Source organism: Copadichromis virginalis, linkage group LG6, assembly GCF_057382275.1.
Source record: "Copadichromis virginalis isolate Kocher_CV1m ecotype Utaka linkage group LG6, C_Virginalis_male_GT1.1, whole genome shotgun sequence".
In the NCBI taxonomy this organism is placed as follows: Eukaryota; Metazoa; Chordata; class Actinopteri; order Cichliformes; family Cichlidae; genus Copadichromis; species Copadichromis virginalis.
Genome location: NC_140623.1, coordinates 9,694,358 through 9,710,908, shown reverse-complemented (window position 1 = coordinate 9,710,908; position 16,551 = coordinate 9,694,358). Strand labels below are relative to the sequence as shown.

Sequence of the window (16,551 nt, the reverse complement as noted above, 5' to 3'; positions counted from 1 at the left end):
GCTGGGCCGCCGCCCCCCCCCCCTCACCCGAGGAACAGATACAGGTGCAGGAGACTGCTGGACTACAGCCGCCCTGGGCGGAGGAGCACAGGAAGGCAAAGGAGCAGGCTCAATGAAAACCGGACCATCAAAAATAGGTGACGACCCTTTCCCACCACGTTTAACAGTCTGTGTAGTCTTAGGTTTAGCAGTGTTCACAGTCTCAGAAAAAAACAGACTCGGCAAACTTGGGTTTTAGCTTGTTCCCACCCCAACGAGCAGACCTCGAACTAAAAATCCCAGACGAATGCTTATTGTGATGAACTAGCGTGGGAGGATTCAAACCAAAACTGGCCTCCCAATCCAAATCCTCATCGAGAAAAGAAATCCCGAAAGTGTCTGAGGTAAGTTCATAGTCTTTACTGTTTAACAGCTCAGGTGGAGTGTGGAAAGTGTAGTCCTTTTGACTCACCACCGGAGGTTGCTCAGACATGTCCATATGACGGTGACGTGAGCGCCGTTTCCTTTGAGCAGAGGTAGCTGGCGGCGTGAGCAACTGAACCTCCGGTGCACAGAACGGTGACGCTGAGGATGAAGCGTGAGCGCCTGAAGCCACGCGGAGGACTCCCAACTGAAGCGGCCGCATCTTGAGTGCCAGCGGAGCAACAGGTGGAGACTTCCGGCAGCTCCGGGGATTGCCGAGAGCCAGCCGAGTGCCATGGAAAATGCGCCCGATGTCAGGGGTGAGCCATGGCTTCCAGCGGAGTTCCTCCTCCAGCTGGGCAAAGGCTGCTCGGCGTCACTCCTGAAGTTCAATGTCTGCTGGGTCCATAGTATGGTCGCGATCTTCTGTTATGAGCGGCTGTGTGCAGACAGGAATAGGACTAGTGATGTGTCCTGTGTGTCGAAGCTTTGAATCGCGCATCGGGTAATCGCGGGGGCGTTTTTCTGAAGCGCGTATCGAGGCTTGCGTTGATTACGTATGCAGTGACGTTCGAGGCCTCGCGGGCAGTCCGTACCACATGACTGATTCGGGAACTGGTTCACCGGTTTGCGCCAGATTCGAAATAAAATGGGCAGCAAAACACAGCTGATTCCCTCATCACATCGTGTTGTGGAATTGGATTACGTACGTGTTACATAGCTACTGGAGTACTGGACACAAATTTCTTTATCCAAACTTGTATAAACTTGCTGTGGTTTTTCTTGCAACCCCTGCTTCATCTGTGCCCTGTGAGAGGATATTTTCAAAAGCAGGAGAAATCCTCTCAAAAAAGAGGAACCGTCTTAAGCCCAGCACTGTGGGAAAGCTGCTATTTTTGAATAAAAACAAATGAAAACTTTTCCCTAGTGTCATGAGCACTGTTATACAAGCACATTCACATCACAACTCCCTCCCTTTTTGTTTCCATGTACATTCCTGTGTTAAGCTGCCAATTTATTATACACAAATATTAAATTAATATAATATAAAATTAGTATAATATTAAATATAACTAATATTTAGAGTTCAGTTATTGGTGTCATGAACAATAGTAATTCCTTTATTCATTCAACTTGAAGTGCCACACACTAGTTTGTGTCATTATTGAGATGTACATAAGAATGATTACGCAGTTACACAATCATCCCAAAAACTGTGTACTGATAGTTTCCACTTTCTCTTTTGTATCAGACATACTGAGACAATATTCGGGATAAATAACCATGAAAAACAATTTATTTATTCGGTTTAGCGGTTTACACATCACATCATTATAATCATTGAGCCCGTTTCACTTGAATTGTCCACTTGATGGCGCAGTAGAGCAAATGAATCATCACAATGCTTCGAACCATGAGTCGACCAGTTGGATGGGAAGCTTCAGTTCATCATGAGGCTTCATCTCACCATCACTAAATAGGACCCAAGGTGCAGACTCCAGAGACAGATGTGAACTCAAAACAGCTTTAATGTTAAACTCAAATATAACATAACTGGAAAATATCAAAATACCTTTACACCAGAGGACTGACAGAACACACAGCTAGGTAAACGGTAGATCACGACACAGACACAAAGAAACACAGGGCTTAAATACACTGAGGGAGCAATCAGGGAATGGGTAACAGGAGGGAAACACAGCTGGGGCAAATCAGGCCTAATGAGACAAGGGGAAGCGAAACCACATACATTAACCTCAGACAAGGACCTTCAAAATAAAACAGGAAACATGACACAGACTGAACTAAAGACACAGACTCGCATGCACTGCAACAGAGGGAACAGAGATGTGGGACCAGGGCAGACACAGACACTGATTGGACACGGGGATATAGCAACTAGAGAAGACAGAGACATAAACCATGAGACAGAACTCAAAGAAACCAAAGACTAGAAATTACAAAATAATATAATAAACTCAAAAACCCTGGGTCAACGACATAAGCAAAAATGACAATCATCAATATAAACCTGACACCGGCTCTAAGAGCCATTTCGTTCATGACCGACACATCACTAAGGAAAATGAACAAGAAGCTGTTCTGAAAATAATTTACCAGAACAGCTGTAAATAATCCCCCAAACTAAAAATTCTAATAATAAACAAAACCACTAAGGCACAGAAGCCTGGAACCACGACAGCAAGACTTAATAAAAGATTGTTTAACTTGGCTTGGTTACACAGATATGTGATTACCTGAAGAATAGTTTAAAAAGAACACACGCAAACACACACATATGGAATAAGTGCAATAGTTGACTCACCAACCCACAGAAGGAGAAGGAGGAACAGACGAGCCATTACTGTCATTCTGCTTGCAGTGAATGCTGTGCTGGGACCTTTTTAAACCTCTTCTCACTGTGCTGGTGGCCATGGAGCCACCAATCACAGAGAATGATTTTATCAACAAAACCCCATTGGCTGGAACGGTCTTCATGCAAATATGCAATATGGGTTTTTTTTATTAAGAAAAATGTTTTGCTTCTCATTAATTTCTTTTTTCAATTCAATTCAATTTTATTTATATAGCGCCAAATCACAACAAAAGTTGCCTCAAGGCGCTTCATAGATACAGAGAAAAACCCAACAATCATATGACCCCCTATGAGCAAGCACTTTGGCGACAGTGGGAAGGAAAAACTCCCTTTTAACAGGAAGAAACCTCCGGCAGAACCAGGCTCAGGGAGGGGCGGCCATCTGCTGCGACCGGTTGGGGTGAGAGAAGGAAGACAGGATAAAAGACATGCTGTGGAAGAGAGACAGAGGTTAATAACAGATATGATTCAATGCAGAGAGGTCTGTTAATACATAGTGAGTGAGAAAGGTGACTGGAAAGGAAAAACTCAATGCATCATGGGAATCCCCCGGCAGCCTACGTCTATTGCAGCATAACTAAGGGAGGATTCAGGATCACCTGGTCCAGCCCTAATTATATGCTTTAGCAAAAAGGAAAGTTTTAAGCCTAATCTTGAAAGTAGAGATAGTGTCTGTCTCCCGAATCCAAACTGGAAGCTGGTTCCACAGAAGAGGGGCCTGAAAACTTCTTCCATGTACTGACAAAGGGAAAGACCCTACAGTATAAGGAGAAGTTACTTTTTTAATACAGTTTGATCACAGCTGGACTGGCCATCAGGTGTACAGGGTGCACCGAAAAAGTGAACGTGTTGGATTTACTTAATTCAGTACTGTACATTGGTTGCACACAATTTTTTTTGCTTTGGGAGAAACGTAAACAACTGTGTTATATCGACACAACTTATTCATATTCATAAACCTGTGCATTTTGTGTTTATAAAACGTGATTGAAACATGTTTAGATGAAGCAAGTTAAGCTCTTGGAATATTTCAATCATTCACAATTTTGTCATTTTATTCCAACACTATTCAGTAACTTTTACCCAATTCTACTTGGTCACTTAAACACTGCATGTTGTCTTCATATTACATAATATTCAGCAAAGTCTAGATTTTGGTTAACATACAAAATTCAATGGATTTACAGGTTGCAGGAGGGCTGGGGCATAACGCAGAAGTTATAGGGTACACCCTGGTTAGGGTGCCAGTCTATCACATAATAGTGATTTCCGGCTCTTTTTAGAGATTTTCGGTTCGGCTCACTAAAAAGAGCCGGCTCTTTCGGCTCCGAACTGGCTCTTCAGATTGTTTTGTTGCTTTAATTAATTTATTATTAACAATAATATAAAATTATGCACAAAAGGAATTACTAACGTAAAAAAAGTGGTTTTATTTATATATGTTTATATATAAATATATGTGGTGTCACCTAGAGACAAAACACGTACAAACTCCAACACACATTTCTAGCATGAACTGAACTTCCAAAGCAAAGCTACTAGATCACTTAAATTACACAATTGAAAGCATGTGTGTATTGTTTGTGTATTTATACACAGGCACTCATATATATAGTCAAATAATTAAAAAAAAAAAGTTCATTTACCTGTTATTACCACACACCAAATCCGGTCGTTGGTACTTGCTGGCTTGTGTAGCCACAAGATAACAAAGGCTCAACACTGCGCCTAGCATCCTGGAGCACTTCTGTTGTCTTTTGTACGTGTTTTGAGTTTTTATGTGCTTCTGAGTTTTTACGTGCTTTGGAGTTTGCACGTGTTTTGGAGTTTTTACGTGTTTTGGAGTTTGTACATTCTTCAGAGTTCGTACGTGATTTGAAGTTTGTATGTGCTTTGTCTCTAGGGGCCACCGTAAATATACTTTTATTTATTCACTCCACATAAAATGTAATAAATAAATCATATAATACAAAAATCAAACTATTCACATTTCAACTTTTAACTATTTAAATTTTCAGCTTTTTCCTTTTACAAATTTAAAGTGAAAACAACACAAAACACTGCAAACCACAACACAATTAAATATAAATTATAATATGAAAACAAAAAGAACATGCATATTCTCTGCCATATGTACCTACATGAATAAACTTTTTGAATCCTTTATCATCTGCAACCGAAAATAGTTGTGGATGATTACTATACCTTTCTAATGTGATGTTGTTGTCCCTGGCTCTCTTTCTCTCTCTCTCCCTCTGGCTCTGTTCGTGTGCTACTGAGTGTAACTACCGCCCCTCCCCCCTCTGCCCAGCGTAAAGCACAAGGCTCGCGTGCAGAGTGAAGCGGAAAAAAAGTGCGAGAGAGAGAGAGAGGGTGAGAGAAGAAAAAAAAATACAACCCACGTGACGGCTCGCGATAAGGAGCCGGCTCGCGATAAGGAGCCGGCTCGCGTCGTTCACGTCAAAGAGCCGGCTCTAAGAGCCATTTCGTTCGCGAACGACCCATCACTACTGTGCAAGCCTTTTACCACAAACTTAGTCACTGCTCGTGACATTCGTCTATCATGGCCTGAAAGGAGACGCGACCGGTAGACTGCAGCAAGAACTGCTACCATCTGAGCCAGCCAGACTCTGTCTGTCTCTCTCATCATGGTCACCTAAATGCACAGTAATGGCAGGTTTTGTAATAAGGCAGATCGCGCTAACATAATATGCAATGTTAGTTGATTATTTACCTGCCGCATTAACGGGAGAGGACGTGCTGGGTTGAGATTCACGAATCCGGAGCGGAATTAAAAACATGACATTCATTTAAGGTCATTGTGTGTTTTGTGAGCAAATGCTTTTGCATATTCGTAGTGTTTCCTCCCTTAAATGAAATATCTACTTTCCCAGATAGCAAGGAAACATTGAAACAATGTTGAGTCAATATCAGGCTGTGTCATTGATTCAACATTGAAGTGTGACGTTGACCTAACGTCACTCTTGCACCCTTTTTTAACGTTGAAACAACGTCAGGTTTTGATGTTGAATCAATGTTGAAACCTGACGTTGATTCAACGTTGTATTTTCTAATACTGTTGACATTGAAACAATGTCAGATTCTGATATTGAAACACTGTTGAGCTATGGTGTTGATTTTCCACCTCTTTCGCATATTTGCTTTTTATTAAAACAACAGTTAAATCATGACTGGAAATCTACCTTTCTTTATAGGTATTTTAACCAATACTAAACTACTGCATGTTTCCATCAATACTTCAACCACCTAAACACATAATTGTACTTATTCCTTAAATTGGACACCCTTTATAAAAAAAACCCAAATGTCTCACAATGTATCATGTCAATACTATTATCCTAAAATAAGAAAGCATTGCATGTGATGTAACAGAGAAAAAAAATAAACAAAAAAAGGTCAATAGGCATGTTTCGTTTGCTAAATACTTTATTAAAAGACAGTTTCCTATTTACGTTTATATGATTCACAGAAGTTTGTAATTTTTTGCATGATGTGCGTCCTGCACCACCCAAACAATCTGGGGCGTATCGGAGCCATTTCTGCACTGCTTGTGCAAAGACTAACTCGGACATAGAGTTTGCCCCTAACTGCTGCGTCAGGCTCCAATCAAGGCAAAGCGTCTCACCTATAGACACATTTTAAGAGATGGAATTAGCGTGTCTCATGTCTTAAATGTGTATGCAAGTGCTTGTGTGTTTAACCAACAGGCCGTTGTTATGTATTTAAATCACATCTGACAGCTACTACACTTTATAGTTACAAAGTGTACATAACCTTTATATACTTACCATTGCCTTATTTGCCTCTTGTGATTGAAGAGCTGGCTCTGCATTGTTTAGCTCCTCAATGTTGTGCAAGGGCAAATCCAGAGGCAGTACCCCAGCATCTACCGATTCATTGCAGCCGGTATTGCGGATGGCTCTGACCTCCTCACAGAGTTCGTTAACAGCTCTCGTCAGGTCTGACAGAAAAAGATACATTTTTTTTAAGTATTTAAGAATACAGACAACTTATCAAAAGTTTCCTTGTGTCACACACAGATATGTACAAAGACACTAGACAGTATTTTATTACCTGGTATTTTCACTCGAGGGGCCCGGGGAAACCATTTCTTTGTGGGCTGCTCATCCTCTGAGTCACTATATGTGTACAGGGGATTTGGTCTAAAGAAAAAAAAGTTGAAAACAGTCATAAGTAATTACAAATGTGCTTTTGGAATATTTTTTCCTAAAGTTACAGTTTGATTTATAACAACACACACAGGAAACGGAGATGTGCAAGAAGGTACAGTATACAAGGGATTTTTGAAGTGCACAAGTGTACACGGCTTTGCATTTATAAAAAAGTTTACAAGCTTCCACTTTTATGACTGGTCTGAGTTTCAGCTTCGGACTGAAGGTCAGACATATCACAGTGTTCACTTAGATATTTCTGAAGACTGCGTTCTGCTTCGTGAAATGTGTCTGGAAGTACAAACACAATGTATGGCCAGACATAAATTAGGACACGAAAAACTTGTTATTGTTACATTTATACAACACCAATCCAGATGATACCCACCATGGCTTATTAGAAGTCGGACTGGTGCATAGGTGAGCCATGTTGCACCAGGATGAACTCTCCTCTTTACTGCGTCGTGGATCCTGAATGTGTCTCACGGAGGATATGGAGGCCATGACAATTTCTCCCCATTTATCCATGAACTAGGGACTATTTCTGTACCACCAGTGCTAAACTGCACAATGCACCAGTCTTTCATTTTTATCTTTTTTTAATTTGGAGTCCTTTTTTGCCCTGTCTAGGATAAACAGGAAACAGATAATTACAATATATTTCATAGTCACTACAAAACTTGATCTATTGATTGAACTAAATAATAAATAATAGCTTAAAATGTATATAGGCAACAATTACAAGCAAACCCGTATATGTAAGCATTTAAACACTGAAGATAATAAAATTAACAGTATTTTGTCTAAGTCTGCCATTGTAGGAATTCATGGCACCGAGACAAAAACTTGGCGCACAGTGTGGCGTCAAAATGGGCGCACACCTTTGACGCTGCGTTTTCTCCGTCTTCCTCGTCCACACGTAAATGCTAAACGCAGTTTACGTGTGGACAAAAGGTGCAAACGCAAGTTAGGTGAGCGTGCAGCGTAAAGTTTGAATTGAGTGCGAATCGAAGCGGGTGCTCTCCAATCATTAAAAGTAACAAAGTCATTGAACACCTTTATACAGTTACCTTTACGTTTATCAATCATATATCACAGATTTACAATTTTTTGTAGTACTATGCTAAAAAGCAACTACAGAGCGAAAGTCTGGGTCAAGCGCCGAGGCGACGGCAAGAACAAAGGAACCCTCGAAGCGTTAAAGCTAGCTTTGTAAGGGAATATAACGGAAAAGTATGAAACAAAAATGTTTTCTTTGTTGATAGACTTTGTTTGCAGTGCAATGTTGCCGGATTGTAAGATGAAAGTAGACGCAATTTCGGGCTCCCACATTTTATCTGAAACTTTACATTAACAAGTTTGTTTTGATTTTTTTTTACTGTTATTCAAATGCAACCGTGGAAATAACGAATAGAACAAGTCATTCATTCTTACCTTATACTAATCGTGGTGCAGGCCAGTGCAGTGCATGAACTGATGCCTTCTCCGGTCAATTCCGCTGAGAGTAAATCTAATGTCCCGCTCTACTGTACAAGACAATGGTTACCTGGAGGGATGTACCAATGTGATAGGGGTGCTGCGGAATAGTCCAAGTGGTAGCAGCTTTAATTTCCCGCTCAACCATAAATCGATGGTTTTTCAACGTGATTGTTGTCACCTTGTCAACTATAAATAGATCAACAATCAACGATGACAGAACAACAGTGAATCAATGTTATTTCAATGTCAGTGTCAGGTTTCATCAGTATTTCAATGTTGTTTCAACATTGGTTTTGTGTTGACATTTCAATCCTGACGATTCTGATGGTTCAGATGGAAAATCAACATCTGTTCAATGTCTCCTTGCTATCTGGGTTGCAAGTATTGCAAGTTGCCCTGTTGTCATCCGTTCTCGTAAAGTATAATCAAACTTTTGAGCATTTGAGCCACCATGTTTCCTGTCAGGTAAGCGACGCTCCGCAACGTGGTGACGTCATTCGGGGCGACTGGAATCGATAAGGGAATCGTTTGCAAAAATGGCACACAATTCCAAGGAATTGAAACAGTGGGAACCAGTTCTCAACAAGAACCGGGTTTCGATACCCATCCCTACCTACCTCAAAGCACACTGTGCGCTGTTGATCTTACGTGCTGCACAATAATGTTTAATATTTAGTATTTACTGTTATATTCCCATAGATCAGACCTTCCCAAAGTGTGGGGCCCACCCCCTAGGGGGTGCGCAGAGCCATGGTGGGGGGGGGGAAACAATGCTTGGACACTGCTAGCAGGGGCACCTACAGAAACGCAAAGCAGGAGATGAAGCATAGCTGAATATGTTTCCAAACCAACTTCATTCTAAGCCAGAAACTAGAGAATATGGTGAAGCATATCTTCCCTTTGGCTTCACCTGCACAAGTGCCAAGGTAGGTCTCCTCAGCAGAATTGCTTTTTCCCTTCGTCGGGAGCAGCGCTGGGGTGTTTAAATCACGGACAAACAGTATCCCATATTCGTGATTTTTAGTTCACAAACACTTGTTGTAATGACTAACTATTCCTGACATTTTGGAGATATACATACTATACTATACTTTATACAGTAAAGTTACAGTTGGATACAAATAATATCAGGCTGATCCTGCCACGATTTGTTCCCCCAATTCAAATCACGGACAAACAGTATCCCACAGTTGTTTATGTTTTTAAACCTATTTTGCACAGAGAGGCATTTTTTGAAAAATGTATTGATAACAATGTTGAATATTATTACAGAGGAAAAAAAACAACTACACGTAAATTAATCACATCGTGACGCCTCTGCCTTTGTAAATGGAGGGACAGTAACTGCGTGTAAAACCTGCATAGTCAGATTAACAGTATTTCGTCTCTATCTACCATTCTGCAATTCATCTCATGTAAACAACGTGGCGCACAGCGTGACGTGAAAAAAGGCACATACCTTTGATGTTGCGTGACGAACTCTGTATTCCTCGTCCACACGTAAACGCAAAAAAAGAAGTTTTAAAAGAATCTCAGTTTTGGTGATTCGAAACGCCGTTTACATGTGGACGAAACGGCTGCGTTTTCAAAAATACCCATGTAGGTGCATAAATTAGTTGGTAGTTTATTTTCTTACTACCTGTAATTTATTGCTGATTACTTGTATTTGCTTAATTGTTTACTAAATGTTTGAGGTGTGAAATAAACCGCAATGGGGCAAAATATGGGTGTGTGTGGTTGGAGGATGTGTTAGTGCGTGTGCGTGCACGCGGGGGAGCGTGAACATTTTTCTTGTAATACAAAAGGGGGCCCAGCAAAAAAAGTTTGGGAACCACTGCCATTTTTCTTTCTCAACAGGTGATCCATGTGATTGATATATGTATTTTTTTTTGTCTGCTTATTTTGTTGGTTTTTGTTTTTTGCCCTTTATCACCATTCTTCTTCCCCGCTATTTTTCTTTCCCTCTTTCTTTCTCCCCTTTCTTTTCCCCAGTAAAGTCTGTCCCGTATTTAGCAAGTGAAAATAAAATAAAATAAACAATAAAAGGTGAATCAAATAGACCATTACGGCAAGGCTGGGATGGTCCATTTGGTAAAGTAAATCCGTTGGGCAGCTTTCTTCACCTTCAGACAATAACTCTGATGGCAAAAGAGCCAAACGGGACAGGCAATATGATATATTTAACTGAGAATTTTTTATTGTAACAAACAACGATTTATACAGGAAAATAATAACTATTAACAAGGTTGCTCAAACTTTTGCATCCCACTCTAATCCCAACAACAGTGTCCTGAAGGGGGTTTATACTGTAAGGTAGGGCTGCCACGACTTGTCGACTAGTCACGATTACGTCAACTATCAAATCAAATGGTAAATGGTCTGTATTTGTATAGCGCTTTACTAGTCCCTAAGGACCCCAAAGCGCTTTACACATCCAGTCATCCACACATTCACACACTGGGGATGGCAAGCTACATTGTAGCCACAGCCACCCTGGGGCGCACTGACAGAGGCGAGGCTGCCGGACACTGGCGCCACCGGGCCCTCTGACCACCACCAGTAGGCAATGGGTGAAGTGTCTCGCCTAAGGACACAACGGCCGAGACTGTCCAAGCCGGGGCTCGAACCAGCAACCTTCCGATTACAAGGCAAACTCCCAACTCTTGAGCCACGAAATCAAATCCTTCAAAGGCTGCATTTGTAGGCCGATTGCGGTACAGCGACTCGACGAAGGCTGTCCAAATTCAAAGACTCCTCCAAATGCGGCCGACAAACGTGTCCTTCATTTCCAGATTTGAAGGATGGGTCGGGTGTATCCTTCGCTGCCCAACCTATCCCAGGATTCATAGTGTGGCCCAGCCAATTCCAGTTTCCAACAATGGCAGCAGCTTCTTAGTTTTAATATTACCTTTATTACTCCTTCTGAAGCTCAATAAGGATAAAACTAAAATCCTCCTTATTGGCACCAAATCCAACCTTTTGAAGGCAAACCACTTCTGACTCACCATCGATAACTCCACAGTTTTCCCTTCTCCTCAGGTTAAGAGCCTTGGTGTCATCCTAGACTGTTCACTTTCCTATAAATCTCACATCAATAATCTCACCTGTTCTGCCTATTTCCATCTACGCAACATTAACAGATTTCGTCCTTCTCTTGTCACCCAGTCTACATCCATTCTTGCCCAGTCTTGTTACTTCCCGCATTGACTACTGCAACTCTCTCTTGCATGGTCTCCCCCAAAAATCCCTCCATAAGATTCAACTGGTTCAGAACTCTGCTGCTCGCATTATCACCAGAACTCCCTCCTACCAGCACATCACTTCAGTTCTTCAGGAACTTCACTGACTCCCAGTGAAATTCTGGATATTCCACAAGCTTCTTCTGCTCACCTTCAAGGCCATTCATAACCTCGCACCTCCTTACCTTTCTGACCTGTTACGCACTACCTTTTCTGTCCGCGCACTTCGATCTTCTTCTTCTATCCAGCTTTCTGTGCCTTCCTTCCGCCTCACCACGATGGGAAGCAGAGCTTTTAGCTGTTCTGCTCCCAGGCTGTGGAACTCTATACCCCCAGGTATAAGAAAGATCTGTTCTCTCACCCAGTTTAAATCTCAATGAGCCTAATCAGGGCCACCTGATCCAGCCATAAATGTATGCTTTATCAAAAATGAAAATTTTAAGCCCAATATTTTTTTTTCTTTTTCTTTTTAAAGAGAGAGTGTTTGTTTTCCGAATCCAAACTGGCAGCTTTTTCCACAGAAGAGGGACCTGACAGCTGAAGGCTCTACCTCCCATTCTCCCCAACTTTAAGGCAATGAATAGTTAATCTAAACAATAAATAAATAAATCCTGAAGTGAGTGTCCTGTAAAGTTTTTGAATAATTTTAAGTGAACTTTTAAATGTTTTGTGCACTTTGATAACAAAATTTAAGAGATACCACTTTGTGCTTTTGTTTGATTATATATCGTCTTTATTTTCTCATCCTAGATAATCTGTTTATATTATTTGTAGAATTTGTAAATGAGCAGCCAAAATGGTTTTCACATAAGCAGCAAAACTGTTTCTCCCCACAACATGCCTTCATAGGTATATCTAAGCCATATGCTTACCATGTAGAGACCTGCTAATGGTTAAGCTTACCTTGTAATTTCTCAAATGTATGTTTTTTTGATATGTCCCTTCAGATTTTCCACAACATGACTGTAAGGACGAGGATGGGCTCACAAATCAGCAGGTCTGTAACCAGGAGAAGAATTCCAGTCTACACCAGGAGGATCCTTCACAGATTAAAGAGGAAGAGGAGGAATTCCGTACCACTGAAGTGGAAAAAACGGTTGTTCTAAAGCAGGAGACTGAAACTTTTCCTGCTCGTGAAGAAAGTGACCACAGTGAACCAGAACCAAGCAATGACCAGCTCCATTCTCACAACTCTCCTGACACAGATCAGGACGAAAGAAAGGATGATAATTCACACAGTATAAACTCAGCGCAAATCGTATCAGGCCTGAGTGTTCAAAATTCCGAGACAGCACATTTATGTAGCACCTGTGGGAAAAGATTTTACAGGTCAGAAACACTGAGTCGACATATGCAAATTCACACACGTGACAAGCCACGTTCTTGCAGAACCTTTCGCAAAAGATTTTTTTGGAAGTCAAAGTTGACTAGACACATGCGAATTCACACAGGTGAGAAACCACATTGTTGTGGCACCTGTGGGAAAAGATTTACTCAGAGGGGTCAGTTAAACAGACACATTCGAATTCACACAGGTGAGAAGCCACATTGTTGTGGCACCTGTGGGAAAAGATTTACTCAGAGGAATCAGTTGAAGATACACATGCAAATTCACACAGGTGATAAGCCACATTGTTGTGGCACCTGTGGGAAAAGATTTACTCAGAGGGGTCAGTTAAAGGCATAAAAATATCTGTAGTATTAATTGCTTCTTACTATAAGGTTGGCATAACAGTCATTATTCCTGACCCTATGGGCTGACCTTGTGCCCCCCCCCAAAAAAAAGAACAATGAAAAGGTAATTGAAAGAAAGTCCAGAAAGTTATGCAAGACAAATGTTGAATATCATAGAGGAATGCAAAGTTGTGCAAATTGATAGACTGGTCAAAGTGGCACATTAATAAACACATTTAATAGATAAATGTTTTTAAGCACGTAAAAACTTAGAAGCATATAAAAACTCAAAACACGTACAAAAGACAACAGAAGTGCTCCAGGATGCTGGGCGCAGTGTTGAGCTTTTGTTATCTTGTGGCTACACAAGCCTGCAAGTACCAACGACCGGATTTGATGTGTGGTAGTAACAGGTAAATGAACTTTTTTTTAAATTATTTGAATATATATATGAGTGCCTGTGTATAAATACACAAACAATACACACATGCTTTCAATTGTGTAATTTAAGTGATCTAGTAGCTTTGCTTTGGAAGTTCCCCAGATAGCAAGGAAACATTGAAACAATGTTGAGTCAATATCAGGCTGTGTCATTGAATCAACGTTGAAGTGTGACGTTGACCTAACGTCACTCTTGCACCCTTTTTTAACGTTGAAACAACGTCAGGTTTTGATGTTGAATCAATGTTGAAACCTGACATTGATTCAACGTTATATTTTCTAATACTGCTGACATTGAAACAATGTCAGATTCTGATATTGAAACACTGTTGAGCTATGGTGTTGATTTTCCACCTCTTTCGCATATTTGCTTTTTATTAAAACAACAGTTAAATCATGACTGGAAATCTACCTTTCTTTATAGGTATTTTAACCAATACTAAACTACTGCATGTTTCCATCAATACTTCAACCACCTAAACACATAATTGTACTTATTCCTTAAATTGGACACCCTTTATAAAAAAACCCCCAAATGTCTCACAATGTATCATGTCAATATTAATATCCTAAAATAAGAAAGCATTGCATGTGATGTAAGAGAGAAAAAAAATAAACAAAAAAAGGTCAATAGGCATGTTTCATTTGCTAAATACTTTATTAAAAGACAGTTTCCTATTTACGTTTATATGATTCACAGAAGTTTGTAATTTTTTGCATGATGTGCGTCCTGCACCACCCAAACAATCTGGGGCGTATCGGAGCCATTTCTGCACTGCTTGTGCAAAGACAAACTCGGACATAGAGTTGCCCCTAACTGCTGCGTCAGGCTCCAATCAAGGCAAAGCGTCTCACCTATAGACACATTTTAAGAGATGGAATTAGCGTGTCTCATGTCTTAAATGTGTATGCAAGTGCTTGTGTGTTTAACCAACAGGCCGTTGTTATGTATTTAAATCACATCTGACAGCTATTACACTTTATAGTTACAAAGTGTACATAACCTTTATATACTTACCATTGCCTTATTTGCCTCTTGTGATTGAAGAGCTGGCTCTGCATTGTTTAGCTCCTCAATGTTGTGCAAGGGCAAATCCAGAGGCAGTACCCCAGCATCTACCGATTCATTGCAGCCGGTATTGCGGATGGCTCTGACCTCCTCACAGAGTTCGTTAACAGCTCTCGTCAGGTCTGACAGAAAAAGATAATTTTTTTTAAGTATTTAAGAATACAGACAACTTATCAAAAGTTTCCTTGTGTCACACACAGATATGTACAAAGACACTAGACAGTATTTTATTACCTGGTATTTTCACTCGAGGGGCCTGGGGAAACCATTTCTTTGTGGGCTGCTCATCCTCTGAGTCACTATATGTGTACAGGGGATTTGGTCTAAAGAAAAAAAGTTGAAAACGGTCATAAGTAATTACAAATGTGCTTTTGGAATATTTTTTCCTAAAGTTACAGTTTGATTTATAACAACACACACAGGAAACGGAGATGTGCAAGAAGGTACAGTATACAAGGAATTTTTGAAGTGCACAAGTGTACACGGCTTTGCATTTATAAAAAGTTTACAAGCTTCCACTTTTTGGACTATATTATGTGGTGATATAGCAGTATGCAAGCACCACAGATATGTATAAAAGACAAGATCATAAATTCTTAGCAATCAAAGATATGTTTGTGAAATAAAAAAAGTTTTACTTGTGCTTTCTTTTATGACTGGTCTGAGTTTCAGCTTCGGACTGAAGGTCAGACATATCACAGTGTTCACTTAGATATTTCTGAAGACTGCGTTCTGCTTCGTGAAATGTGTCTGGAAGTACAAACACAATATATGGCCAGACATAAATTAGGACACGAAAAACTTGTTATTGTTACATTTATACAACACCAATCCAGATGATACCCACCATGGCTTATTAGAAGTCGGACTGGTGCATAGGTGAGCCGGTTCGGAGCCGAAAGAGCCGGCTTTTTAGTGAGCCGGCTCACTAAAAAGAGCCGGAAATCCCATCACTAGTTCACACCGCTGTCGGCCACTGTCTTTTTCTTTTCTTTTTTCACTTAAATGACCTCTGACAAGAAAGCCTAATTTCTGCTGTTCAACACTGAAGAAATTTAAACTTTTTAAAATTATTCAAAATTGCAGAATATTGTAGAATATTTTTAAGGTTATCTGCTATAAAAAGCCAGACCAGGAAAATCTCCTTCATGTTTTTCTGTGTTTTATTCTCAGTTACTTTGATGTTCACAATTCTGATGAAGTCTCACATGTATCAGTACTGATAAAGTATCAGAATTATAATATTTCTGACTGTCTGAGGCTAAATTGAATCGAATCAGGACTTTGAGAAACCGGAATCAAATGGATTATTGAAATCACTGATGATACGCAGCCCTAGTGAGCAGCCTAGGCCCAACAGAGTGGATGTAGCTGTGGGTAATAAGAAAAGATGAAAAGAACTATTGATAACTTTTGTGTTAAGTTAAGGCCTGATTCGTCTGAAATTCATAGCCAGTGCTCTGACACGGTGCCATCAATCTTTGAATGCTGAAAAAGCACAATGTATCCAGAAAACACATTGTATGCTGCAATAAATGCACTGCCCAAGCGTCCCCTCTCCCCACTGCCTTTCAGCAGCATGCAACAGCAAACAGGTTGTCAGGCCAAGATGATGATTAAGTTTAACATCTTCTACAATATTGACAAAGCAATTTAAGCACAAGTTTGTTAGTTAAT

At 40.4% G+C, this 16,551-nt stretch overlaps 2 protein-coding genes and 1 long non-coding RNA gene across 3 annotated transcripts; 1 reads left to right on the top strand and 2 right to left on the bottom strand.

Annotated features, from left to right (window-relative positions):
• Window positions 1-6,172: 6,172 nt before the first annotated feature.
• LOC146707179 (uncharacterized) lies at window positions 6,173-8,845 on the bottom strand. The gene is made up of 5 exons (XR_014920787.1): window positions 8,407-8,845; window positions 7,361-7,598; window positions 6,875-6,963; window positions 6,589-6,761; window positions 6,173-6,425 (listed from the first exon to the last, which is right to left on the bottom strand). It is a non-coding gene; the product is annotated as an uncharacterized LOC146707179 (long non-coding RNA).
• Window positions 8,846-11,968: 3,123 nt separating this feature from the next.
• On the top strand, window positions 11,969-13,468 carry LOC146707178 (uncharacterized). The gene is made up of 2 exons (XM_085460736.1): window positions 11,969-12,026; window positions 12,638-13,468. The coding sequence occupies exons 1-2, from the start codon at window positions 11,969-11,971 to the stop codon at window positions 13,375-13,377; spliced, it is 798 nt and encodes a 265-aa protein (XP_085316862.1). The 3' UTR covers window positions 13,378-13,468.
• Window positions 13,469-14,456: 988 nt separating this feature from the next.
• LOC146707177 (uncharacterized) lies at window positions 14,457-16,446 on the bottom strand. Its single transcript, XM_085458509.1, has 5 exons — window positions 15,722-16,446; window positions 15,513-15,624; window positions 15,109-15,197; window positions 14,824-14,996; window positions 14,457-14,660 (listed from the first exon to the last, which is right to left on the bottom strand). The coding sequence occupies exons 2-5, from the start codon at window positions 15,566-15,568 to the stop codon at window positions 14,631-14,633; spliced, it is 348 nt and encodes a 115-aa protein (XP_085314635.1). The 5' UTR covers window positions 15,569-15,624; window positions 15,722-16,446; the 3' UTR covers window positions 14,457-14,630.
• Window positions 16,447-16,551: the final 105 nt, after the last annotated feature.

Excerpts from the sequence above, each read along its gene's own strand:
- LOC146707177 (XM_085458509.1), bottom strand. The coding sequence starts at position 15,568 with ATGTCTGACCTTCAGTCCGAAGCTGAAACTCAGACCAGTCATAAAAGA. Across the intron at positions 14,997-15,108 it reads CCCTCGAGTGAAAATACCAG|ACCTGACGAGAGCTGTTAAC; the intron begins GTAATAAAATAC and ends TTTTTCTGTCAG. Across the intron at positions 14,661-14,823 it reads AAGAGGCAAATAAGGCAATG|GTGAGACGCTTTGCCTTGAT; the intron begins GTAAGTATATAA and ends ATGTGTCTATAG.
- LOC146707178 (XM_085460736.1), top strand. The coding sequence starts at position 11,969 with ATGGGAAGCAGAGCTTTTAGCTGTTCTGCTCCCAGGCTGTGGAACTCT. Across the intron at positions 12,027-12,637 it reads GTGGAACTCTATACCCCCAG|ATTTTCCACAACATGACTGT; the intron begins GTATAAGAAAGA and ends ATGTCCCTTCAG.